The sequence below is a fragment of the Podarcis raffonei genome, chromosome 13 (assembly GCF_027172205.1).
Source record: "Podarcis raffonei isolate rPodRaf1 chromosome 13, rPodRaf1.pri, whole genome shotgun sequence".
NCBI classification, from domain to species: Eukaryota; Metazoa; Chordata; class Lepidosauria; order Squamata; family Lacertidae; genus Podarcis; species Podarcis raffonei.
Genome location: NC_070614.1, coordinates 25,504,536 through 25,530,840, shown reverse-complemented (window position 1 = coordinate 25,530,840; position 26,305 = coordinate 25,504,536). Strand labels below are relative to the sequence as shown.

Genomic DNA, 26,305 nt, shown 5'->3' with positions numbered 1-26,305 from the left:
AATTGTTGCTGTTTTTTTGTGTTGAATATATGCTATATGGTAATTTATAGGACCTAATAGGTATCTAAAGCCATTTGCATGCAACAAAATATGTATTTTATCAAAGTAATTGTTGATCCGTTATTTTGGCTGCTGATCCCTTATTTTCGAGGCTGCTGGTCCCTTATTTTCAAATCTGTAAGTTGACAGCTATGCATATCTTGCAACTTCCAGCTGAAATCCTGGAACTTCTCATGCCACAAATGTTCTGGGCAAGGTTTCCTGGACAGGCTGTACCCTTCTCTGGACAGCAATGACATGGTAGGATGGAGAAACCATGACAGATTCGCACAACTGCTACTAAAGGAGACTAACTCCTTTATTATAGCATCATTTATTATAGCACTATTATAAGCATATAGCACAGTGCAGACTAAGGAGCTGAACACTCTACTCTTGCAATTGGAGGGTGGGTATTGTGTTTGTTCATTAGTATGTTATGTATTTTTGTGTTTTTATATTGTAAAACTTCCTGTGATCCTCAGAGGAAGGGCAGTATAGAAATTTAATAAATAATACTAATAATAATATAGTAAGGCTGTGACACTTTGAAGACAGATCGTTTTGATGCGGTTTGGTTCCTGTTTCTAGGTTATGCAAACAAACATTCAACGATTATTCCCCCACCATTACTCAGCTATCACTTTGGAGAGGGTTACGTAATCTAATGCCACCTGAATCAACCTGTTTGTTTTGATATTTCTTTTCCCCCCCGCATCATCATGTCATAAGTGTTAGAATTTGCATATTCCATCAATGTTAATGCTTTTTGCATTTTTCTTTTATTTACCATTTCTTGTTTTTCTTTGGCCCTGTCACTCCAGTATTTAAAATTTATGCACTTCATTTTATATGTAGCTGGAAAAAAACAATAAAAAGTACAGTCATACCTTGGTTCTTGAACAAATCTGTTCCAGAAGTCCGTTCGACTTCCAAAAACATTGGAAAACCAAGGCACGTCTTCCGACAGGCTGCAGGAGCTTCCTGCACTCAATTAGAAGCCAATTCGGACATTCGGCTTCCGGAAAAAAGTTTGCAAACCGGAACCCTCACTTCCAGGTTTGCGGCATTCGGGAGCCAAGACGTTTGAGTCACAAGGCATGCATTCAAAAACCAAAGTATGGCTGTATTTGGGAGGGGAAAACATGTTGCAGAATACATCTGCAATAAAACATTGCCGGGGGGGGTGCTTGGAGCCCCAATCCCTTTTTCATACAAGATCATGGAGCATATTTGAGTTTGGATTCAGAACCATAAGATTGGCACACAGCAAAGCCTTTCCTCCCAACAGCCCACCCCACCCCACCCCCCGCCGCACTCATGAAGTCCAGATCACAATGTTCCCCAGTCAGGGAGGGTGGCTGGGTGTAAGGAAGGAGAGAGATTTCATGACTGAGGCAGCATGTATCTTGCTTTATTAAAACCATAACAAGTAGATAGAAAGCTCTTGCAATACGTTGATTCCCCACCCCCACTCCAAACTGTGAACGTTCCAGGATTTTGCTCTCTTCAAAATTCAAATGCACGATATATATTTTTCCTGAAAGCCATTCTTGGCCCACACCCAAGTTAAGAGCTCAGTGGAAGAATGCTGAAAGTGAGGACAGATCACAAGAAAAAATGCAGACATTTCAAGATAGTAGAGCTTGGTGAATAGAGGCAGGCAGGATATTGGAAACATCAGCACAGGTATGTGGAATTTTCCAGTGCCCGGAATGTTCCGTGGGTTTTTCCACAAAGTGGCGTTCTGAATATGGAAGAAAGAATACGGAAAAATCCCTGGCCATAGCAGTTTCAGCAACACATTCCAAAATACCGGTATGCTCACATTAGAAGCTTAAAACAGCAAGGTCATTTCCCCCACAAACTGCATTTTAAGCACTGTGTTGTTCACACCAGAAGAATGTATTTGCCCAACACACAACACCATTTTGGTTTCCCTGCCCCTACTACTGAAGCTCCTATTCACAAAGTTGTCATCTGCATATGTGCAACAGCTGTCTCAAATTTTGCTTCACTGTTTCCTCTGCATTTGGTTTTCTAGCTGTACTGAAACTGGTTTTTTTGGGGGGGGTGCGGGGGACACACCAAACAGCAGTGTTTGCCAACAAACTACAGAATCGATATGGATCGTGGCTAATGCTGGAGGCAGAATTAGTGGTAATGTGAACATACCCTACATCTTTGTAAGTGTGACACGCTAAAGGCACTAGTCAAAATAAACAACCACAACCTAAAGCAAAGCAATAGCTTTCAATGGGGCAGTTCAAGAATACATAGGAGTGCTTTCTTTTTCTTCCCTGGCATTTGTTATTTCCTCCACCATAGAAATTGAGCCTGTAAGTGCTTTGGGGCAGAGAGCTGTTTGTTCCTTAGATGTTCCTTTGCAAAGCGCCATATACGCTGATGGTTCTTTTGATGGTACTATGACACTGTCCCTATTAAATGGGTTTTCCTGTGGAAAAGGCAAGAGTAGGTCTCTGCTGATGAAGGGGAGGTGAAGATGGGACCCTCAAGCTGTACAGGTCAGGGGTATTTAGTAATTTAATTCACTGAAATTGCAAATGCTTGTATGCATTACTATGTCTTTACATTTGGTTGGTTGGTAACTGAATTCTAGAGCGTTCTCTAGTAGTTCTCATGCGATTAGGAGCACTGCTAAATTGAATAAAGTTTTGCGGTGCCTCTTCTCTACTTGAAAGAAAGAGAGCAAAGCTGCAGGAGAAGGTAAAAGTGGAAATCTCTCATAGGAGCTGCAAGGCATGGCCCAATTGAGATACAGAAGGCTGCGTGCTGAGCTCTGGAAAGGGAGGGAAATAAGTTGCTTGGACTTTAGAAGAAGAGACCGAAGGCCCATGCTTGGAAAAGCATGCAACTGTAAATATTATGTTTGAATTCATCTATAGGTTTCCGCCACTTGATGGCAGAAAGTGAGGAGGAATTAAAGAACCTTTTATTGAGGGTGAAAGAGGAGAGCGCAAAATATGGTCTGAAGCTCAACATCAAAAAAACGAAGATCATGGCCACTGGTCCCATCACCTCCTGGCAAATAGAAGGGGAAGAAATGGAGGCAGTGAGAGATTATACTTTCTTGGGCTCCATGATCACTGCAGATGGTGACAGCAGCCACGAAATTAAAAGACGCCTGCTTCTTGGGAGAAAAGCAATGACAAACCTAGACAGCATCTTAAAAAGCAGAGACATCACCTTGCCAACAAAGTTAAAGCTATGGTTTTCCCAGTAGTGATGTATGGAAGTGAGAGCTGGACCATAAAGAAGGCCGAAGAGTTGATGCTTTTGAATTATGGTGCTGGAGGAGAGAGACTCTTGAGAGTCCCATGGACTGCAAGATCAAACCTCTCCATTCTTAAGGAAATCAGCCCTGAGTGCTCACTGGAAGGACAGATCCTGAAGCTGAGGCTCCAATACTTTGGCCACCTCATGAGAAGAGAAGACTCCCTGGAAAAGACCCTGATGTTGGGAAAGATGGAGGGCACAAGGAGAAGAGGACGACAGAGGACGAGATGGTTGGGCAGTGTTCTCGAAGCTACGAACATGTGTTTGCCAAGCTGTGGGAGGCAGTGGAAGAAAGGAGTGCCTGGTGTGCTCTGGTCCATGGGGTCACGAAGAGTCGGATACAACTAAACAACAACAACAAATAGGTTTCCACAAGTAAATTTTTTGAATGTTAATGTCTGGACATTGATTTAATTCCCAAAGAAAGGTGCCAGTCAGATATATGATTTGAGCTTCTTAGCTGTGATTCTGCTACTCTTGCATTATCGGGGGGTGGGGGGTAAAAAAAAGGCGGAAATTACCAGGTTGTGCACATGGAACTGGAGGATTTGGAAGATGATGAATGACTGCTTCAGGAAGCAAAAAGCTGAGCAGAATGATTTGCTCACATTCTGCTGAGCATCTCCAAGTAGCATGGTGGTGGTGGAGACCGAGCTGGAGGCAAGCAAAGTAGGGCATACAACTCCCACCACCACCACTTCAGGAGACTTTCCACTATGAAGGTAAATGTTCTTTTGAAGTTCTAAAGGAGGAAGCAGGGTGTGTCATCAGGGTGTCCCATTACACACACATGCATCAGGGAGGTAATCAGGATTTGCTGGGAGAAATCTGGGTGATCTCATAGATTTGAAGAGTTGGAAGGGACCCTGAGGGTCATCTAGTTCAAACCGCCCCCCTCAATGTAGGAATCTCAACTAAAGCATCCGTGACAGATGGCCATCCAACCTCTGTTTAGATACCTTCAATGAAGGAGAGTCCACAACTTCCAAAGGCAGTCCGTTCCACTGTCAAAAAGCTCTTACTCAGAAAATTCTTATTTGGATCAGTTTGGTTTTTACTGTATTGTATGTTGGAAAGTTATAGGGACACGGGTGGCGCTGTGGGTTAAACCACAGAGCCTAGGACTTGCCGATCAGAAGGTCGGCGGTTCGAATCCCCGTGACGAGGTGAGCTCCCGTTGCTCAGTCCCAGCTCCTGCCAACCTAGCAGTTCGAAAGCACGTCAAAGTGCAAGTAGATAAATAAGTACCGCTCTGGCGGGAAGGTAAACGGTGTTTCTGTGCGCTGCTCTGGTTCGCCAGAAGCAGCTTAGTCATGCTGGCCACATGACCCGGAAGCTGTACGGGTCCCTCGGCCAATAAAGCAAGATGAGCGCCGCAACCACAGAGTCAGTCACAACTGGACCTAATGGTCAGGGGTCCCTTTACCTTTACCTTATGTTGGAAAGTTTCGAAAAATGTAAAATTATTTTAAAGTTCTTCATGGTATTCAAGTCAGAATCTCCTTTGTTGTAACTTGAATCCATTGGTCCGAGTCCTACCCTCCGGAGCAGAAGAAAACAAGCTTGCTCCATCCTCCTTGTGACAGCTCTTCAGATATTTGAAGATGGCTATCATATCTCCTCTCTTTGAAGTAGATCAGCAAATATTTTGGACTCTCGGTTATTTAATACTGACAACTGATTCACTAGATTATAGCAGAATGAAGGGTAGCTAGGACTGGATTTCTGTGCAGAAGGGCTGTGAGCTCTGTTGTTCTGGTATTCAAAAACCATTCCAGGGTTTAGAATTTAATGATAAGTGTGCCACTTTTGCACCTGGTTCTGGTGGATCTCAGGGTATAGATTCCGCAAACCTGAAGTTTGCCTTTCCCTGCCATAGAGTAAAAAATAGGTAAAGGACCCTAGATGGTTAAGTCCAGTCAAAGGTGACTATGGGGTTGCGGCGCTCATCTCGTTTACAGGCCGAGGGAGCTGGTGTTTGTCCACAGATAGTTTTCCGGGTCATGTGGCCAGCATGACTAAACCGCTTCTGGCACAGCAGGACACCATGATGGAAACCAGAGCACACAGAAACACCGTTTACCTTCCCACTGCAGTGGTATTTATTTCTTTACGAGCACTGGTGTGCTTTTGAACTGCTAGGTTGGCAGGGGCTGGGACAGAGCAACAGGAGCTCACCCCATCGTGGGGATTTGAACTGCCAATCTTCCAATCAGCAAGCCCAAAAGGCTCAGTGTTTTAGACCACAGTGCCACCCACATCCCTGCCATAGAACACCCACCACAGCATCTCTATTCAAGCAGAGCTCTTTCATCTCCAGCTGAGAGAGGCTGCAGCAGCTATCAACCAGCCAGTCCTACTAAACCAGACTCTTCCCCCAAGTAAAGAGGCTTCTGAGTATTGCTGAACTGAGAACCAGTGTTAAGTCAGATGCATAACCCACCGTGCATCAAAGTGTGGCTGCAAAGCCTTCATTGGAGGCACATTTTGATGCATGTCTCCATCCACATTCCGGATGAATTCTGTAATAATGTTATGAATTTGGGGTGGGGGAAGAGTAGACTGTATGCAGAGATCCTTCTAACCCCTGGATCCAGCAAGTGTTAAAATATAAGCCAGGCTAGCTTCGGTGTTGAGGTAATCGCCTGGGTGATGGGCCATTAAGGGAAACAAAGTGGTTCTGTGTGAGATGGCAGATGGGTGTGTGATAGTGAGAAAAAGGCAAAGGTGAGAGTTGAGAGGGACCTAGAAGTAAAGCAGCAAGCTGGAGAGAGAGTCAGAGCAACGTTTGAGAGCCATGTTGATTTCTGTTTGAATCCAAGGCTGCAACGATGGGAGAAAGAAGACCCTTTGGAGGTGTTGATGCTGTGAACCCCTCCATTGCAGGCTCAGGTTGTATATATGTGTAAATAAACCATATATCATAAAGACCCCACAGTCTCCACTGTGCCTCATTTCCAAAAGGAAACACAAACCCTGGGTAAGTGCCTGGAATCTTGCATCGCTCAGAGATTGGGGCTGAGCACTTCAATAACAATAATAATTGCATTTATATCTCACCATTTTCTCCAAGGAACTCATGGCAGCATACACAGTTCCTTTACCTCCCCATTTTATCCTCACAACAACCATGTGAGGTAGGTTCAAGTTTTACAAATATGGAAGATCAGAAAAGAGAAAGCCTTCTTTGCGTTGATGAGGAAATTGGAGTTTGTTTGTCTCAAATTAGACCCTGTGTAAGTGAGATTACCCACCAAAAGCAAGCTCACACCTCCCAACGAGTCTGTATACATACTTAAGGTGGGTATGTAAGAGGTGTGTATATTTTGGGAATGATTTGTGTTCTTGTGTAGCTGCATTGTTTTATACTTTCTGGCTGTCTCATGGTCCTATTATAAGGCAGTTGTGTTCTATGTTATAAATCAAGCACTGCTAGGAAGTGTTTCTTTCCGTTTATTGTATTTCTTATCAACAAAAAAATTGTTGTGCCACAAACCAATTTTTATTCTGAAAGAGTGGCCCAGAGGAAAAAAGAAGCACCGTAATCTGACTGAATGTGAACTCCTGTACAAAGAAAAGATTCACACCTGTTGCTGCCTCGCTGTTGCCTCTGGCCCCATCCAATATTGGCATTTCCCATGAGTGAATGCCCCCCTTAGGCAGGTAAAGGTTCTCTACTCTTACTGGATGGCCACAACCAACTTGGTGTGAAGTGGGCCAAGCTTGCCCACAGCTCCAGAGAAACAAAGGGCATAGTCGGGCACAGATTGAAATCAGTGAGCTTTCTGCCACCAAGTGCAATGGAGCAAGCATTGCCAACCACCAACCTGCCCAACTTCTCAAGGCTAAGGCCACGGGATGAAATAATGTATGTTGACTTCCAGGACCGGCTTAGCCAAGTGTTGCAACCCTGAACTCATCCTTCGGACCTGACAACAATCATCTCTAGCTTATTTCTGCAAGATATTCCGCCACCACCCCTAAAAATTGCAGTGATTGCGAATGGAGGAATTTCAGAGAAGAAAATCTGGTCGGAAGGAATGTTTTGCCTGGAGGCAGTTCTGGAAAGGTGGACAAGATACAACAGGGGCGAGCTGCCTTTTAAGGTCGTTCCAGGATATTCCCTCTCCAGTCTCCTTTGTAGTTTGCAAACTGTGGGGCGGGCCCTGGCAGGCCATGACGCAACATTCCAGAGAAAAATAGGATCCCTCCTGACACGGGATGCGCCTCTCTCCCAGTCTCATTGGCCAAGACAGGAGAGCCATCGGGGATGCACAGCTCCGCTTCTTCCTCTCGTTGCCCCAGCGTAGGGTTATTGTGCCACAGATCCTTTTACACAGCCATGGGCTGCATGAGCAAAGATCTCAGAAGGACGTATGGAACAGCTTATTGGGGTGAACTTGGGGGCCCAATAAGCTATATTGGAGGAGGGGGGCAAATTCAAAGTATTTGAAACAGATTGCTGTGTATCACACTCACCCTTCTTTTCCTCCCTGCATTAGGTTTAATTTGAAGCCAGGCTCATCAGGGAATTGATCGAAAACCTCATTTCCAGAATACAACATATCATGATTCAGGGATGGGGAACCAAATGCTCCCCTCCAGACCTCTCTATCTTGCTCTTTCAACTCCCCGCAGGCAACACCCCTCCTCATCTACACACCTCTGCTTTGCACCCTCTCTGGGAGCTTATTTGCATGGCTGTACCCTTGACAAGCAGGGACGCGGATGACGCTGTGGGTTAAACCACAAAGCCTAGGACTTGCCAATCAGAAGGTCGGTGGTTCGAATCCCCACGACGGGGTGAGCTCCCATTGCTCGGTCCCTGCTCCTGCCAATCTAGCAGTTCAAAAGCATGTCAAAGTGCAAGTAGATAAATAGGTACCGCTCCAGCGGAAAGGTAAACGGCGTTTCCGTGTGCTGCTCTGGTTCGCCAGAAGCAGTTTAGTCACGCTGGCCACATGACCCGGAACCTGTATGCCGGTTCCCTCGGCCAATAAAGCGAGATGAGCGCCGCAACCCCAGAGTCGGTCACAACTGGACCTAATGGTCAGGGGTCCCTTTACCCTTGACAAGTAGTCTAGTACCACTTTTGCTAAAGCTGCCATTCAAAGGGTGAACCCAAATTTTGTTATTGTCAGACACATTTCTTCCTGCCTGCCCTGCACATGGGAAATTTCAACCTCATGCAATGTATGCACGAGAAAGGGAACATGTTTTGCACTGGGGTTGTGTTCAGAGGGTGGTGCATGCACGCAAAAATGCGTATACCTGTACCACCCCCTTGGAACTGCCCCCACATGGCTAACCTTGCCTTGCTTAGCAGTCTCTAGGAGGCTCTGTTTGAGTCCCCACAAAATCTCACGAGAGCCTCCCAGAGCCTGGTAAGCAACTCTGAAAGTTTAAAAGCTATTTCCAAGCTGGGGAAACTCAGAGCAAAGGGAGCTTTTAAGATCTCTGCCTTGTGGGCAATTAACTTGTGGGATTTCAACCAGCCAGCTTTCAAGTACGCGAGGCTGAAGTCGCACAAATTAATCACATGTAAGGTGCAATCATAATGCGTGGAGAATACCAAACATTTGGGAAGGTTGCAACACACGCTTGCAACACACGAGTTGATCCAATGCGAAGCATCACTTCCCCTTTTGCATAAAATAATCAGATCAGACACTGGGGATGAAAACAGGCACCAGGCATTTAAACCATGACAAACAGAAAGAGTTAATCCATTCTTAAGCTTTCACCTGCATTGACTGACTGGGCCACATTCCTCTGTGGAAAGGCTTATAGACAATCTGGTGCAAGGTCATCCAACGGAGTCTATGTTTGAGAGCCTGTTTATGTGCTCTGCACCGCACAGAAAATACAAATCAGGTTTGGGCAGGTATGTTCTGGTTCCAGCTGGGGAGCCATAGTCATAGGAAAATAACATCCAGATGTTTCTCTGCATTGCTTTACTATAGGGGTCAAGCACCTAGGAGCCCCAGGGTCAAAACCAATTCAAGGAAGATCTGGCAAATGGCGATAGAAAGCAGGTTATGCCGTTATAAGGTTCAAGTAGCTTCCAGCCTAGTAGCAGGTGAAAAAGAAGAGTGAACATCCCAGTTAAGCAGCTGGAAACATGAAAAGACCCTCCAAGTGTCCCTATTTTCCAGGGACTGTCCCGGAAAATAGAAGCCATCCCAGTTTCTGGTTTAGTTCCAGAATGTCCCAATTTTCTTATTTTCATTGGAAAAATGTTGGAGGGTAGGGCAGGATGTCCAGGTTTTCATTGGAGTAATGTTGGAGGGCATGGAGTTATGCGACCCCTGAGCCAAGAAGATAAGTAACTATACTAAGAAGACATCTGAAGGCAGCCCTGTATAGACAAGTTTTTAAATATTTAATGTTTTATTATGCTTTTAAATATGTTGGAAGCCGCCCCTGAGTGGCTGGGGCAACCCAATCAAAAGGGCTGGGAATAAATATTAGTATTAGCATTAATATTAGTATTAGTATTGAACAGGACACCCCTATTTTCATCAGAGAAATGTTGAAGCGTATGCATGAAGCTCCAGGAGCAGCACTATTATTATTATTATTATTATTATTATTATTATTATTATTATTACCCACCTTAACCAACAGGTGCCAGATGGTTATCACAAGAAAAATGTTAAAACGTGTTACATTCACAATAATAGGGTGAGTTCTGAAAACACCTATCTCAGGTGCCAAAGAGGTGTGTCTTCAGCATTCGTCAAAAGCCGCACACTATCGTGAACACCTTGAATGCGGCCTGCAACTAACAAGCAGCCAATGCAGCTGTTTTGGAACAAGGATTATTATGAGTTCTAAAGCCAATAATCTGGCTGTTGCATTTTGGACAAGCTGAAGTTTCTGGGTCATCTTCAAGGGCAGCCCCAGGTCTGAGCACCCTACAATAATCCAGTCTGGAAGTTACCAGAACATGGAGTGCCATGTCCCAAGTCAAGGACGATGGAGGCGAGGGAGTTGCAACTGAAGAGGAGGAATTCACAGAGGAAAGAATATGGGGTGAATGCTGCCCCATTAACTGGTTCATTTCAGTAGTAGTTTGGACAAACTGGACATCTGCAGTATTTTGGAAATCTGAAATATGTGCAGTGTGAAAGAGAGGCCCTGGTATCACGTGATGGCAACAGCTCATGCAGAGGCAGAGAGCCAGCTCTGTGGCATTCCCCCCCCCCCCCGAGTAGGGGGAGATGTCCAGTCATCAAAGCTCCCACACATGCATGCATGCTGCAGCAGCGGGGGGAAAACAGGAAACCATATGTTTGGGGCCTCACATGAATTCCAGACGGTCTGGAATCTGTTCTAAAGTTACTGCTCAGAAACTCACAAAATTCACTGCAAAGTCCAGGCATTTCTGCAGTATTCATGTTGCATCATTTTCCCAGCTAATTAATTGCTGACTAAGGAGGTCTATTATTTTATAGAGGAGCCTACACATAAAAGGTTTTTTGTTTTTTTTTGGTCTTTGTTTTGCTTGTCTCTCCTGAGAAACTGAGACAACAAAATCCCAAGTATCGCCTCAGCTGAGGTACATCTGGCTTTCAAAATGTTTGACCTAAGGATAAAACTTTTATTGGCTTAATACGCACAGACAGCACAAATCACCAAGATAACTGACTGGATTAAAAGGACGAAGGAACGGGATTAGGTGTTTCTATTTCTGAATTGCACTGAGAAGGCCCCTCTGCCATTATGGATTCATTGTCATTCAATCCATAATAATCCATAATGAATTGAAAAAAATGTTTTAAAGTACTTCTCCCCACCCCCCAAAAGAGAGTCCTTTTTGTTGGGGATAATTCAGATGGAAATTCCCAGGTGTCAAAAAATGTTATTTATGTATGCCACTACTGCTGCCTGTGTTTTGTTAGCCCCAAAATGGAAAACGAGAGAGGACCCAACTAAATAAGAATGACAACTTAAACTGACAGAATATGTGCGACTCGCGGAGTTAACATATACTGTAGAATTAGAGAACAAAAAGAACATCCATTTAGAGAAGATTGGAAAATGTTTATTGAATATATGGGGGGGGGATTGTGTACACTTGAAAAGATAAATTCAACAGTGTAAATAAGTTTTGGTGGATGTAACAATGGAATACTGAATGGTTTATTTTATGTAAAATATGCAGGGATTTATGATATGCAAAATGAACCATGGAAAGCGAAGAAGGGAAGTCACTGATATTTTAAGGATGTTTAAATTAGTATTCTAAATTGTAAAACAGGAAATTTAATAAACATTATATATATATAAAAAAGAGAAGGCCCCTCTGCCCAACTCTGAAGAGGGTTGCTGCTCTTCTGGAGTTCTGTCTGCCATAGATGATGATTAAACTCCCACGAAATGTTAGATGCTAGGGTCCAAAGACACTGAGCCAGAGCTGAAGCTCAGGTAGAGCTGCCATCATTTGTTGTCCTTCTCCACAGCAGGCAGAAGTTCAACTTTTTTATGGTACAAGGGTGCGCTGACCCCGCTTCACTTGTCAAGTTTCTGCCTGTTGTGCAGCCCTTGTAAGGACAGGTAATCTGCCGGGGAAAGGTAATCAATGAACTGGGTCACTTTTATTTGGAGAAGTTGGCTGTTGTTTTGTTTGATAATTTCAGACATACTGGTACTAATCTGAATCTTGCGAAGGGTCGATTGAAATGGGGCGCTATTCACCTCAGCCCCAATGAAAACAGGCTTGGTTTGATGTAGCTACCGAACTCCGTGGATTACTTAAAATATTGTTTTCCTGCGTAGCAGAACGTGATCTTTTCAATGATAAAGGGGGCGCCTCTGGGCACGTACAGAGTGCACTTCCTACTACCAAGGAATAGGCTTCCCTCAGAGAGACTTCACATTTCAGGACCCTAAAATGCTCTTTATTTTTTTCTTTTAAAAAAATGATGACACTGGAGATTAGCATGACTACCAAACGCAAATAACAAGGAAACAAAGCACACACAAACTCACACCCTGGAAAAAAAATGCCTCACGCAACAACGCGCATGCGCTAAACATTCGCTTCCCTCCGCCTCCACAACTTTTTCCCTTCCCGCCTGCCTTTCCCCCCTCCCCTTGGAAAGTGCGCAACGCCCCCTCCCCGCGCTACGTTCTTTGTCGTCCAATCCCCCTCAAGCCCTAGCGCGCGACGACGTCACAAGGGGGGAAATCCAGTCGTGTCCAGTTTCCCGTCGCCTCCCTCGCTCTACTGCGCAAGCGTGCTGGGGCTGCACAAATACGCGGCTACGGGCGGGGCAGGGGTGGAGAAGGAGGAAAGGGCCTGAGCGTGACGGCTGCACAGCCGCAGCCTTGATTCCTCCCATCCCCCTCCAGCGGGGTTGTGCGCTTTAGTCCCCCCCCTCACAACACACCCCGTTCCCCTTTCTAGCCAATCTCTTCCCTCGCCTCCCGGTGCGCGCTGACGTCACAAAAGCCTACCCACTATATAAACGGCCGGCCGTGTGGCCCCGCCCTTCCTGCTGCCTTTTCCTTTTTTTGGTGCCCCCTCGCAGAGGTTGAAGAGCCGTTTACTTCGTCGCGTCCGCCTTTCGCCGTCGCTGCAGTTGCCTCCGACCCGGGAAAAAGCGAAGCGAAGCGCGTCGTATGTCCGCTATCCAGAACCTCCACTCCTTCGGTGAGGACACCGGCCGGAGAGGGGGGGGGCAAATAGGCAGCAAGCCTCAGGTTTCTGTGGGGGGCAAAAACGAGCCTGAGGGGAAACCGTTGGGGGGGGGGTTGTCGTCGGTTGGTCCTTAAGCGAGGGAAGGCCTCTGAGGAGGAGAACAGGCCTCTAATGTCGGGACAAAGGGCGAGGCCCGAGCGGGGCTGGAACTAGGGCGAGAGAGAAGAGACTGACTGGAAATTGCGGGTGAGGGAGGGGGGCATTTTTCGAAAAGGGACGGGGGGGGCGAAGAGTCTAGGGGCGGAGCCATGGCTGCGGTAGAGGGGGCGGAGCCTGTTTCCGCGTGGGGAGGGGGGACAATGGGGGAGAGGGGGGTAAATGGGGAGGAGCCGCTTGACCGCGGTGTTGTTGGGGGGTTTTTTGTGGGGCGGAGAGATGCGTAATGGAGGTTAAAGAACTTAGATCGAGGTTGGCATGAAGCCAGAATAATGTGGGGGGGGGACGAAATACTTTTCGATAGGGTGGAAGGTGGGGCGGGGGTCGCATATCCTTAGCCTGAGTTGCGGGGGCTTTTGGGGTATTGGAAGCGATGGGGGGGGGAGGGAAGTGCGTTTGGTAGGAATTGGGGGGGGGCTTAGCGCAAGTACCGTAATGGTGTTTTTTTCTAGTGGGGAGGGGTGTTTTTCTGTTAAGAGGATTGATCGGCTGCGGCAAAGGCGGATTTTTTTGGGGGGGAGAATCAGTATGCTTATTTCTATGCGTCTCGGTGAGGCCCCGGGATGTGGCGTTTGCTGAGCAGCCTCTGCCATCTTCCCTTTTCTTCTCTCTCTCTCACCCCCCCTCCGGCTTCACTGACGCAGTTGCTAATTCTTGGCGGTTGCGTCAGCCGGAGACGAGGGAGGGGCTTCGGGACAGGGAGAGGCGGCTCGACGGGTGTCACGTGGCCGAGAGGAAAGGGCCTGTTTTCAGGGCCTGTAAGAGGAAGAGAGAGCAAAGTACTGTGTAACCGGGTGTCAAGGAAGGGGCCCGTATCAGTGGTGGAGTAACACTGTGGCTCTCGTGCCAACTCCTTTCCTTGTGGCTGAGCAGTTCATCGATGACACTTTGGTGCATAGTTCATAGCTCTTGGGCTTTTGAACAAGAATATGAAGTGTTGTAGATGGTGTTGAGAAGGAGGCATTTTAAGCTAACCCAGCAACAAAAATGAGCACCTTTACGTTTTTAGCAAGGTTGCCATGTCCTTTGTGTAGCTTTTAACACTTTCTTTCTCTTTCCAGACCCCTTTGCTGATGCAAGTAAGGGTGATGACTTACTTCCTGCTGGGACTGAGGACTACATCCATATAAGGATCCAGCAGAGAAACGGCAGAAAAACCCTCACCACAGTCCAGGGCATCGCCGATGATTATGATAAAAAGAAACTGGTGAAGGCCTTCAAGAAGGTGAGTAGGAGAAGCTTTGATCTTCCCCAGAGAGAACTCAAAAGTGCTTGGAGGTGTGGCAAAAGATGCTTGTTCTTTGGTTGATAGAAGACAATCTGTTTCTTGGACATCTCAGTGTATATTGTGGCAAAGCTCCTCCTCTCCCCCCCCCCCCAAAAATGCTCTGATATTTATATTTAATACGTGATTTTTATGTCTGTAGAAATTTGCCTGCAATGGTACTGTGATTGAGCACCCAGAGTATGGAGAGGTGATTCAGCTTCAAGGGGACCAGCGGAAGAACATATGTCAGTTCCTCGTTGAGGTGAGCATTTCAAGAGAGTCCTTAAAGCTCCTCTTTGGCTTATTGCTTCTGTTCTTGCATTTTAAGATTGGCATAGGGTTGAATAGGTTCATGATGGATCGCAGCAACTGAATTAAAACAATCGCACAGCCTGTAAAGTAACTGGTTTTAGCTTGTGTTGGTGTCTGTGTGGTGGCTATCGAGCTGGTGAGTTTTTAAAGACACCCTATTGTACAGACTGCATTCATGAGTTGGTGTTTGAAGCCACAATCACTTCTCTCTTTCCTTCTGCAGATTGGACTGGCTAAAGACGACCAGCTGAAAGTCCATGGGTTTTAAGTGCCTGTGGCTCGCCAAAGTCTCAAGGGGGCAGACTTCCCTGAGATGAGAAATTCCTTGTGCCCCGCATCACTAGTTTAAAAACAAGCCAGCTTGCATAATGTAATCGCATCGGGTTCCCCTTAGTCTGGACTAGTGTAACTCAGCAATGTAATAAACTGACAAGAGCCCACGTTGTGTCGTCTTGCTGTTCCTCATTTAAACCAGGCCCAGTTATGGTGTAAAGCCAGAAGCTTATTCTACACAAGACACTTCTGATAAGAGGCCATGAATGTTTGGGCTTTGTTGGGGACTTTCTAAAAAACTTTCAGGCCACTATGTCATAGAAATTGAGGCTAATAACTAGAGGTGCTTGTCTGGAACGAACTGTGACACTAAGTGGCAGAGTGCAGAGCTGGGGTCTGAATTGCCTTTGTACATCTGAAGGAATCTTCCTTCAAAGGTATTGGGGGATGTGGAAACCAAAGTCCCCGTTCCCAGACCGATCAATAGCAGACTCAATCTGTGGCTCAAAGTTAAGGGAGCAGTTTTAAAATAGGTTTGTCATTGTGGAGTGCTGCTTTTAACAACTAATGACCCTGTGAAGCAACAGCTTTCTTGGTTCAAGTCCTGATGTTCTGTGAAATGTATTTAAACACTTATTTAAATAAAAATGATTTTCAGAAACTGTTTCCTTGTCATTTCAATACCCTGCTAAAGGATACACCTATAGGTTTTTTTATCAGCTGAAGTAGCAGTTCACAAACTACATTTCATCTGTGCCACTCTGGCCTAAAGTTGTAGGCATCTCCAGAGGAAGAAGATGTTCTGACTATAAACAGACTTTTAAGCACTGTCCAAAGTAGAGGTTCAGGAGATAAATTCTGAGTTTAGGTGGAAGGGGCAGGAAAAGTACAAAGCAACACCATGCCCTGGTATCCCCAACATAATTGGCCTGCTGACCTTGGAGTTGCATCACAATGCTAAGGGATGATCTCTGTAATATACTGCATCATTATATTGGTTAGACCTTTTGTGTAGCAGTGTACTTGGGAATGTTTGTGTTAATGCAGCCTAAAGAGACTGAGGGCTGAGAGTTACTTTAAATGAGTACCAAAGTTTAGTGAGCTTAATATGTAAAGTGCTTCAGTTGGGCTTTACAGATGGGAAGTTCTGCTTGTGCCATTGGTAAAAGATAGGGTGAAGATGCTCATGGGTGCATTCCTGCAATAGTAATAACAAGGATAGCTAGAGGTGGCCTGATGTTGACCAGCCCTGATACACTAAAGACTAAAGAGATCTGGCCCAGGGTAGAGCTTGTAGATTCCACTAAGGGGTCAGTTTCCACACAAACACTTAAATTCTTTCAAGTTTAGGCATTTTGAGCTTGGAATTTTTCTTTTCAGGGTGCAACAAAGTCCTTATAACAAAGGGGCCTATCCCACTGTATAAGTGGTGGTTCTAAATCATTTATTGGTGCCAAATGTTTCATTTAGTGCCCAAAGGTTGCATTTATGGTGCTAATTCCAAATAGGGAAATGGCTGAGGTAAACAATTATGTAACTGACACTTGCAGGAAGTGCCCCAGTTTTCTAGCCTAGTCACTGTATTTGCAGGAAAGATAGAGCTGAGAGTATTTAAAATCTAAGCACAGGTCAAAAACTTAGTAGCTGGTATGGGGCATATATTGTGTGTGTGCATAGCAGGAGCTAAAATCTAGTGTGTGGACGAACGTATCTTGCAGGCTGATGGGCAAAGCCAATCTACTAGAACATACATCAGTAACACTAATAACTTGTGCTTATTCAGGTGGTGGTTATGTACAAAAATACTAAGCATGCATACACGAGTCTCATGAATGTTAAAAAGATGCAAGTTTTCCTTAAGTTCCTCAAATACTTACGACAGTATGCAATCTGGAACAGTTGGCACTATATAATGTGTAGCAATGGAATTGATTTTTTAAAATGGGCTGTCTCCATTCCACAATATTTATGAGGTCTCACACACTTGGCTTGTCAACACTTTATCCTGTGGATGTGACTTTCCACTGAGTGACTCCTTGTTAATACTTTCCTATCAATCCTTTTCTCATCTATTAAAAGTCAAGAGTCGATTAGTCTCTTTCCTTTTTTATGTGAGTGTTAAGAGAGCCAATTTGGTTCTGATACATTAGTGGCAAATAAGCTCCTGGCTATTGAGTTTGAACTTGACTGGTTGATGGAGTGGATTTCCATGCCCATTTATCAACTTGAAAAATTGTACTCTTTCAAGAGAGAAATAGTCAAGTAACGTGATGGCAGGCAGCTACTGTGTGCCCACAGTTTATTTTGCTCATGTTGATAGTTTTATATACAATGACATGTCTACACTCTAGCCATCTTACAACTGAACAAGGAAGGTAAGATGTACAGCATAAGTACTTTACTTATGCTGAAAATAGAATGATCTTATTTAGTGAAGTGGTCTTCCTAACACCCGCTTAGTAAGTTTGTTCAGAAGTGTAGAAGTTTGTTCCATCTTGGCCGCCTTGCAATTTTCAGTGCACACTTTGGAAAGACAATGGATGTGCGCATGAAATAATTGCAGTGCCAGTGGTCAAACACAAGAGGGAACTCCTTGCTTACTGCTTGAATCACACTGAATTCTCCTAGCTGTTGCAGGGAATTCAACTATGGCAAAGTTTCTTGGACTGCTTTCTGGGGACCACCAGTATTCCCTTGTGATCCCAAAGACCATGCTGAAAATAATGTAAGAAAAAGGTGAACAGTAGAAATTTTCACTATGTAGTGAAGAGGCAGACTGCTATTTTGAGACTTCACTGAGTAGCAAGTTGTCTGAGCAGGTGTGGGCAACAGAAACTTCAAAGAACAAGGGGAATTAATAAAGGCAAATGGGAAGACTTGGATCATAGGAAAATAAGATAAGGAATGTTTTGAGCACCCTCTCCACATGAAGGATATACACACACACACACACACATATACACACACACACCACCAATATAGGCCATATAGAGCAATCAAACTAATTGTGATCCTGGGGGGGGGGGCAACAAAATGCAGGAACCTCCTGCCCATAAAGTTCAAAATGGTTCATACTGGCATGAAATATTTCCAGGTATTTTGTAAGCTGCTGTGGATCTTCAAGTGCAAAGAGCACTGACCTTCCTGTTTTGTTTTTAAATCTTGAATTCTAATGAAATGTGTTCCATAGATCCACATAGTTTTTTTGTGAGATGCCAACTTTAGCAGCATAGCATGCAAAAATTCTATCGGGGCTGCTTTCTCCCCATCTGTGGCATGTGCAAATTGATACTTGACCACATTTTATTCAGCGAAAAATCCAGTCGTGGTAGAATACACTGTGATGCAAAGCTTCCCTACTAGAATTGCTGCCTGTTAGTCTGCCCCTTTAGAGTCATAGCCTCAGTCCAGAGAAGTGGAGCGGCTGGGCAGGGAAAGCAGTAGCAGCCCTACCTCCACATCTGACACTGTTTAAACTAGACAGGATGTCCAATTGGAAAGTCATAAATCAAGCGCAAATAGGTAGCATGGTCTTAGCAGGAAAGCACGTCTTCCTAATCTTCCAGTAATGGTAGAATAAATTGTTTGTGTTCCTCTCGGAAGGGAGTGTTGAATCGGTTACTTTCCCATCTAATTGCCCTTTTCCCTTGCTATTATTCCCAAGAAAAGGGTTTGTTTAAACAACAGACTCATGGGCTGATGCATCCATCTTACGCAAGATGCTACAGGAAGGAGAGATGTCAGAGGAGATGGGAGGGGATGGAAATCACCAGTGAATCTAGGCAACTTTGTGATGACTGCATCACAGGGCTTGGTAACGCAAGACCAAACCTTCCTCTTGTAAAGTTACTCCGGTGCCCATGTGGTCTATTTTGAGGAGTGGGTAAAGAGGCATGGCATCCTCTCTCCACACTGGCAGGCTACTAACTGTGTGGACCAAGAGCAGGCATAGCCAAAATAGTGTTCTCCAGGTAGTCCTACAACTCCCATCGGACCCAGCCGATGTAGCCAATGGTGAGGGATTATGGGAAATGTAGTCTGCATCTTTGGGGGGGGCACTGTGTTTGCTGCCCCTGGCCTAGAGACTCTGCAAACCTGAGACATGACTTTCTCATAGCTAAGATGAACCCCACCTGGGCATCTCTCTAATTCAACCAGGCTGGAGCCCTTAGCATTCTCAGCCAATGACACTGCCACTTACTGCCACTGCCCCGATGCCTGCCATTCTCACTCCAAGATGGTGCCAGGCCCTGTTTGCTCTGTGGGTAAATTCTGTTTGGTTTGGGTTTTTTTAAGCGTTGGCAATTCTTATAATACAACATCCTTACATGCAAACTATACTGTTTCAGCTGAATGGATATCCTAGTTTGACCAGTTTTCTTACCTGTTCTGGATGCATGGCAGTAAACAAAGACCAGAGAGGGAGCTATTTTCTTGTGTTTTGTGTCTCGTGTATTTTTCTTTCCCATTCAAAGATGGTTTTGGGACAAGATGGAGAAGGGCAAGCTAAGGAAGCACAAATCAGTTGTGCATCCCATCATCCTTTTGCTGTGTTTGAAAATGGCTTTGCGTTGTGTTATTTTGATCAAAGTACCTGAAGTTGAACCTATCCATTCTTAAGGAAATCAGCCCTGAGTGCTCACTGGAAGGACAGATCCTGAAGCTGAGGCTCCAATACTTTGGTCACCTCATGAGAAGAGAAGACTCCCTAGAAAAGACCCTGATGTTGGGAAAGATGGAGGGCACAAAGAGAAGGGGACGACAGAGGACGAGATGGTTGGACAGTGTTCTCGAAGCTACGAGAGACAGCTACTCGAAGCGGGAGGCAGTGAAAGACAGGAGTGCCTGGCGTGCTCTGGTCCATGGGGTCATGAAGAGTCGGACACGACTAAACAACTAAACAACAACAACCTGAAGTTGTTTCTTATTGGACTGGCAGCCTCCTAGATCTTCAAAACGGCTTTGGTTTGTATGAGGCTGGTGTCCTATGGTAGGAATTCAATGCATTTACCGTATTTTTCGCACCATAGGACGCACTTTTTCCCCTCCAAAAATGAAGGGGAAATGTGTGTGCGTCCTATGGTGCGAATGCAGGCTTTCGCTGAAGCCTGGAGAGCGAGAGGCATCGGTGCGCACCGACCCCTCTCGCTCTCCAGGCTTCAGGAAGCTATCCGCAAGCCTTGCAAGCCCGGCGGGAGTTCCCGCGGGCTCACAAGGCTTGCGGGCAGCAGCCTGCAGCCCCCGCGAGTGTCCGCAAGCCTTGCGCGCCCGGCGGGAGGTCCCGACGGGCGCGCGAGGCTTGGGGCGGCAGCATGTCACCCGAAGCACGGGGAGCCCTCCGGAGGGCTCTCCGTGCTTTGGGCGAGTGTCTGCAAGCCTTGCGCGCCCGGCGGGAGGTCCCGATGGGCGCGCGAGGCTTGGGGCGGCCGCCTGTCACCCGAAGCACGGGGAGCCCTCCGGAGGGCTCCCCGTGCTTCGGGCGAGTGTCTGCAAGCCTTGCGCGCCCGGCGGGAGGTCCCGACGGGCGCGCGAGGCTTGGGGCGGCAGCCTGTCGCCCGAAGCATGGGGAGCCCTCCGGAGGGTGCCCCGTGCTTCGGGCAGGTGTGCGCAAGGCTTGGGGCGGCAGCCGCGGCTGGGGGGGGATTTTTTTTTTTTTATTCATTCCCCCCCCCCCAAAAAAAGAGGTGCGTCCTATGGGCCGGTGCGCCCTATAGAACGAAAAATACGGTATCTAGGCCTGAAGCTTCCTTTTTTCCTTTTCTGGCATTGAAAGATGAGAGTGTGGGGATGGCAGCAATCTGGGGAGCTTTTAAGCTCAACATGCTATTTCAGGAAGCCAGAATGGCAGGCAGCGGGTAGCGGGAAGAAGGTAACAAAATACAAATTTATTGCCTTACATGATGGATGTTATGAGGCTATGTTTACAGTCCCACTTTCTTAACAGCTCTTATGGTAGGAAGTTGACACTTTTTAAGATGATCTATCTATGCATCATCAAAGTATTTTTGCTCCACAAAGAAGATGGGAGGAAACAGCAAGAGGATGATCAAAGAATTGCATCTGAAAAACAAACTTCATCTTTACACAGAGAGCATTTGCAGCTGAGGTCCTTCCTTGCCACTTAAGACTTCAAAGATGCTTTTAGTGTAGTGTGGTTTCTTTTCCGTCGCTGTTAGATTGTTCTCCACCTCCTCCAGTGGCATTGTGATGGCTGATGTGCTCTATTTATAAAATAAACTATTTTAATGCGTGTTTTGTTGTCAAGTACCCTTGGTTTCCATTTAAATTCTGTCCCCCTCTCTCCTCAAACACCAAGACTTCGTTGTGATGTTCAGACAGTTGCTAGGTCAGGTTTACCCCTCTGTCAAAACTGGTTCATATGTATCTGTATGTGCTCAGAAAGTTATACAGCTGCAGGACTTTTTCCACATAAGGACATAACATGAGACGGCTGGATCAGGTCAGTGGCCCATCTAGTCCAGCATCCTGTTCTCAAAGTGGCCAGCCAGGTGTCTGTGGAAACGGGATGCAGGTGGTGCTGTGGTCTAAACCACTGACCCTCTTGGGCTTGCCGATCAATCCACGGTTCAAATCCCTGTGACGGGGTGAGCTCCTGTTGATCTGTCCCAGCTCCTGCCAACCTAGCAGTTCGAAAGCATGCCAGTGCAAGTAGATTAATAGGTACCACTGTGGCAGGAAGGTAAACAGCATTTTTGTGCGCTCTGGTTTCCGCCACAGGGTTCTGTTGCGTCAGTAGTAATTTAGTCATGCTGGCTACATGACCTGGAAAGCTGTCTGGACAAATTCCAGCTCCCTCGGGCTGAAAACAAGATGAGCACCACAACCCCATAGTTGCCTTTGACTGGACTTAACCATCCAAGGGTACTTCACCTTTTTACCTGTGGAAATCCTGCAAGCTGGAGGGTTTGAAATACTTTCCTTGAAGCTTGAATTTGTTTTATTCTGGATTGTTTGATTCACTGTTTTAATGTGTTGTGGTATTCTGAACATGATTTACGTAATGAGGCAATTGTGGTGTGTGTTGACCTGTGATTCACAGCAACTGGTATTCAAAGGCATATCCTCTTTTAAAGCTACCCAAGGAAAAAAACTGAGATTTGAGGAGGCTTGGGGGATGATCACTCTAAGAAGATAGACAGGGGCTTGACCTATGCTACCACCTCCCACTGTCCCCTTAAAACAGACCCCCAAGAAATCTAGCTCCTGTCGAGTTGCCTTACACCAGCCTTCTCCATCCGGTGCTCTCCAGATGGTATGGAATACAACTCCCATCATCCCTGACCATTGGCCGTGCCAGCAAGGGATGATGGGAGCTGGAGTCCAAGAACATCTGGAGAGCAGTGGGTTGGGGAAGGCTGAACGGTCCTCAGAATGCTGGGCTTTTATTGAAATGGCTTATCTGAGTTTTAAGTGGCTGCAGGAAAGCAGCTTTCACTGGTGACCAATAAAAGATAGGGAAGGAATGGGCGGAAAGATATCCCCCCTCCCTCGCAGGAATTGATCCTGTACCACTGATGTAAAAGAGAGTAGGAGGAGCTCTCTCCATCAGGGGGAGGAGCAAGCCAACAAGCCTTTAAGAAGGCACCTCACTGCTTTGGAGAAGAAGAGAGAATCCTGTTGAGACAGAAGCAGAGCACTGACGGAGGACGCCCGACAGGTAAGGAGAAGGAACCCTTGAGTCATGCCTTCCCCAGCCAGGTGCCATCCAGGTGTTTGGGACTATAACACCTATCCACTGAGATTGATGGGAGTTGTAGTCTAAGACATCTGGAGGACGTCCAGTTGGGGAAGGCTACTCATGAGTAGATAGGGTTTTTTAGATGCATGATCTAAAAGATTCAGGACACGCAAAAGGGCATGCTTCCGCAGAGTGCAGACTGAAACTGGGAGATCTGTTCTGATGGCCATCAACGTGGCTTTAAAAAGGGGTTGGAGGAACTACATGGAAATAAGGCAAATAAGAACTGTTTGACGATGGTACCATCTCCATCAGAAGGTTGTGGACTCTCCTTCCTTGGAGGTGTTTAAGCAGAGGTTGGACGGCTATCTGCCATGGATGCTTTAGTTGAGATTCCTTCATTGCAGGGGCTTGGACTAAATAACTCTTGGGGTCCCTTCCAACAATTCTATGATTCTAATGGCTACTAGAATCATGGCAGGGGTGTCCTGTCTCCGGTATTGAAGGCAGTGCCTCTTAACACCAGTTCCTGGGGCTGCCTAGTAGAGAGAGCGCTGCGGCACTCCTGAATTGCTTGTAGGCATCTGGTTGGCTGGCACTACAACTGGTGGGTCCTCAGTCCACCAACTGGGAACCACTAGTTTAGACTTTAAAGGCTAGCAAATGCATGATGGCATAAATGTGTACATTAGGTTAACCAAAGGTAGGTAAACAGCAATTCAGGCTATGCAATAGAACTTAATCAGCTCCGTAATTTATTTGATGCTGGGCAACGTCCCCCCTAAAGTCCTCCTCTTACTATCTTCCAAGTTCCAGGCATGCACACCAAGGTACTTACCAGCCTGCTGCTGACCACCTTCATAGCCACAAGCCTCTTAAGATCTGTGTCCACATCCTATCAGGGGGGTGGCAGGCTCAGCAGGCAAGCCAAGGCTGGACCACAACAGGAGAAGATGCAGAGGAGCAGCAGTGGCGGTCCCATCCGCAGGGAGTGGCCAGGACATCTGTCTGAGGACCAGAAGGATTTGGTTGCCCAGTTCCTGCCTTACCTCCGTACAGGTAGGAGAAACTGCACACACATGCTTCTTACATTCTCAGTAAGACCTTTCCGGATGATGTTAGTGGAAGGCTGGGCTCCTTCAGAGCAAGAGAGGCACTCCCAAAGTGTGAAGAGAACTAACAGGTGTGCATCTCCCTCCGCCAAGCTTGCCGTGCAAATGAAATAACAGGTGAAGCATTAAATAAAATATTTGCTCAGCCCTCCGTCTTGCTCCTCCCCACATGCATGGTATTAAATACATGCAAGTATGTTATGAATATTCATGCATTCACTCACCCCTCATTAGTTTTAATGGGGGGGCTTAAAGCGATAAATGCAAAACCCACTACAGGATGAAGGAACAGGTTTATCGACGACATCTTAGAGGGTGCTGCCGATCAGTACTGTGCAGAGCGAGCTTCTGCTTCAAATTTGCACTGCCATTCCCCCCCCCCCCCCAGTCCTCAACCCTGGACAGGGAAGGCAGATTTGAAGTGAGCCGAGTGGGGACCCTCCAATCTGAATGTAAACCTGCCTCCTTATTGATTGAACCAGGAGTGACAGACCTGTGGTCCTCTGCTGTTTGGATTCCCATCAGCCTCAGCCAACATGGCCCAATGATCAGGGGAGATGATGGGAACCATACTTCCAAAAAGATCTGGAGAGTCACAGGCAAACCACTCCCTGGCTTCAATCTTTAAACTGTCTGGGTGGTTTTCAAGTGTTTCCATACTGCTCTGAGAACACAGTTTAAAACCTCTAACTTTTGGAAACTCAGGATGCCAAAGAAGTACTTTGTGGTCTCCATTGGTAGTGGAATTGCTTCCAAGTTGCGAGAGAGAAAACGGTACATTGTATTAATGAACTGAATGTGACTAACTCGCTTTGTTTTAAAATGACAGCAGAGGGTAGGCAGTCAGAACTGGGGATGCTGGAGGCAGAGACAGGGAGGGGTGTTTTTTTCAGCCATCTCCCCCCCCCCCTGCCAGGGTCTTGATGTACCGTAAATCCCTTGCCCTGAAGCTGCTATTAGCCCTAGGAGGAAAACTCCAGTAGACCCCATCAGCTCTTGATGATCTGCAGAGAGTGGGCTGGCAGGACTGAGATTGAGGGCAGGTTTTGCCAATCCACCGCCTGCCTTCAAGTTAATTGCACCGTGTCTCGTCCCCAACTGCAGAATTTGCTGGCAGAGTGCAGGACCCAGAGGCTCATTACCCCAGCTGGATGGACTTTGGACGGCGAAGCTCTGAGGACTTGGAAGGAGAAGCCTAAGTGACCCGTTTCCCAGGCCAATCCAAGCGGGGAAGGAAGAGGCAGCAATGCAGATTCTAAAGTTTTGAGCGTTTTGTAAATGTCCAGACCTGTTCCTCTCGCGTGTCTGTGCCAATAAAGCTGTGCCATTGCTATCTCTGCCTGAGTGGCTCGCGATTCCACAAACTGGGGAAGAGGGCGGAACCAGCGGAGCAAATTGGTAATGTCCCAGTCGGAACTTGACATTTACAGGATGGTGCTGTTAAATGCCCAGTTTAAGAGTCATTGGTGGTTATTGAATGTTGTCCTTTTCTTTTTTGAAATCACTTTTATTTGATTTTACAAAACAAAATGATAAAAAATTCAAAAATATAGCCGTATAGAGAGATTCCTCCGAATCTCAGGACTCCCCCCACCCCCCGGAGTCCCGTTTTAATCATTTAAAACTGCATCTTCTTTCAAACTGTAAGTATTATATCAATCTATATTTTCCATGGTAATTGATACACTACAAGTGAAATCAAAATCCTGCCAATGTTTCCATCTGCTTACAGTGGTCTTTTAAATAGCTTATACATTTCCCCCATTCTTTTGCAAAGTTTTTATCCTCTTGAATCCTGAGTTTTCTAGTCAGCTTTGCCATTTTAGCATGGTCCATCAGCTTGGTTTGCCATACTTCTCTGGCAGGGACCTTGTCTTCTTTCCATCTCTGGGCTAGTAGCATCCGAACAGCTGTTGTTCCATACATAAAAAGTATTTTTCTGGTCCTTTGGGATATTGGTACCTGTAATTCCTAATAAGAAAGCTTCTGGGTTTTTTAAACAAAGGTTATTTTAGACATTTTTTTTTCATTTCATTGTGTATCGTTTCCCAAAAAGCTTTTACCACCTTAAAAGTCCACCACATATGATAAAAAGTACCTTCTTTTTCTTTACATTTCCAACAGACATTTGTACTTGTGCTATACATTTTTGCCAGCTTAGTAGGAGTCAAATACCACTGGTATTTTCTTGGGGGGGGGGGCACTAATACATCTCCTTGCCAAGGATGCAGGGGAGCCTAGGTACCCCTCTATATATGAGATGAGAAGAGGGAAAACCCAGTCTGACCAGTTGCCCAAGTTCACTCTGTTTGCTTCATGACTTGACCCTCAGTTTCCCACAAAATTCAACTCCACCTACACAAAACCACAACCTTTTTGTCTATGTTTGTTCCGTTGGCATCCCATAAGGGTCTTTGTGCAGCCTTCCACAGATAAGCCCACTC

General features: G+C 46.1%; 2 protein-coding genes across 2 annotated transcripts; both read left to right on the top strand.

Annotated features, from left to right (window-relative positions):
* The first annotated feature begins 12,780 nt into the window (after nucleotides 1-12,780).
* Nucleotides 12,781-15,711, top strand: EIF1 (eukaryotic translation initiation factor 1). Its single transcript, XM_053363835.1, has 4 exons — nucleotides 12,781-12,994; nucleotides 14,260-14,423; nucleotides 14,626-14,727; nucleotides 15,001-15,711. Exons 1-4 carry the CDS (start codon nucleotides 12,964-12,966, stop codon nucleotides 15,043-15,045), a joined length of 342 nt encoding a protein of 113 aa, XP_053219810.1. The 5' UTR covers nucleotides 12,781-12,963; the 3' UTR covers nucleotides 15,046-15,711.
* A 6,921-nt stretch (nucleotides 15,712-22,632) lies between these two features.
* Nucleotides 22,633-25,167, top strand: LOC128401014 (gastrin/cholecystokinin-like peptide). The gene is made up of 3 exons (XM_053363836.1): nucleotides 22,633-22,728; nucleotides 23,560-23,808; nucleotides 24,966-25,167. The coding sequence occupies exons 2-3, from the start codon at nucleotides 23,568-23,570 to the stop codon at nucleotides 25,058-25,060; spliced, it is 336 nt and encodes a 111-aa protein (XP_053219811.1). The 5' UTR covers nucleotides 22,633-22,728; nucleotides 23,560-23,567; the 3' UTR covers nucleotides 25,061-25,167.
* Nucleotides 25,168-26,305: the final 1,138 nt, after the last annotated feature.

Excerpts from the sequence above, each read along its gene's own strand:
- EIF1 (XM_053363835.1), top strand. The coding sequence starts at position 12,964 with ATGTCCGCTATCCAGAACCTCCACTCCTTCG. Across the intron at positions 12,995-14,259 it reads CCAGAACCTCCACTCCTTCG|ACCCCTTTGCTGATGCAAGT; the intron begins GTGAGGACACCG and ends TTCTCTTTCCAG. Across the intron at positions 14,728-15,000 it reads TATGTCAGTTCCTCGTTGAG|ATTGGACTGGCTAAAGACGA; the intron begins GTGAGCATTTCA and ends TTCCTTCTGCAG.
- LOC128401014 (XM_053363836.1), top strand. The coding sequence starts at position 23,568 with ATGCACACCAAGGTACTTACCAGCCTGCTGCTGACCACCTTCATAGCC. Across the intron at positions 23,809-24,965 it reads CCTGCCTTACCTCCGTACAG|AATTTGCTGGCAGAGTGCAG; the intron begins GTAGGAGAAACT and ends CCCCAACTGCAG.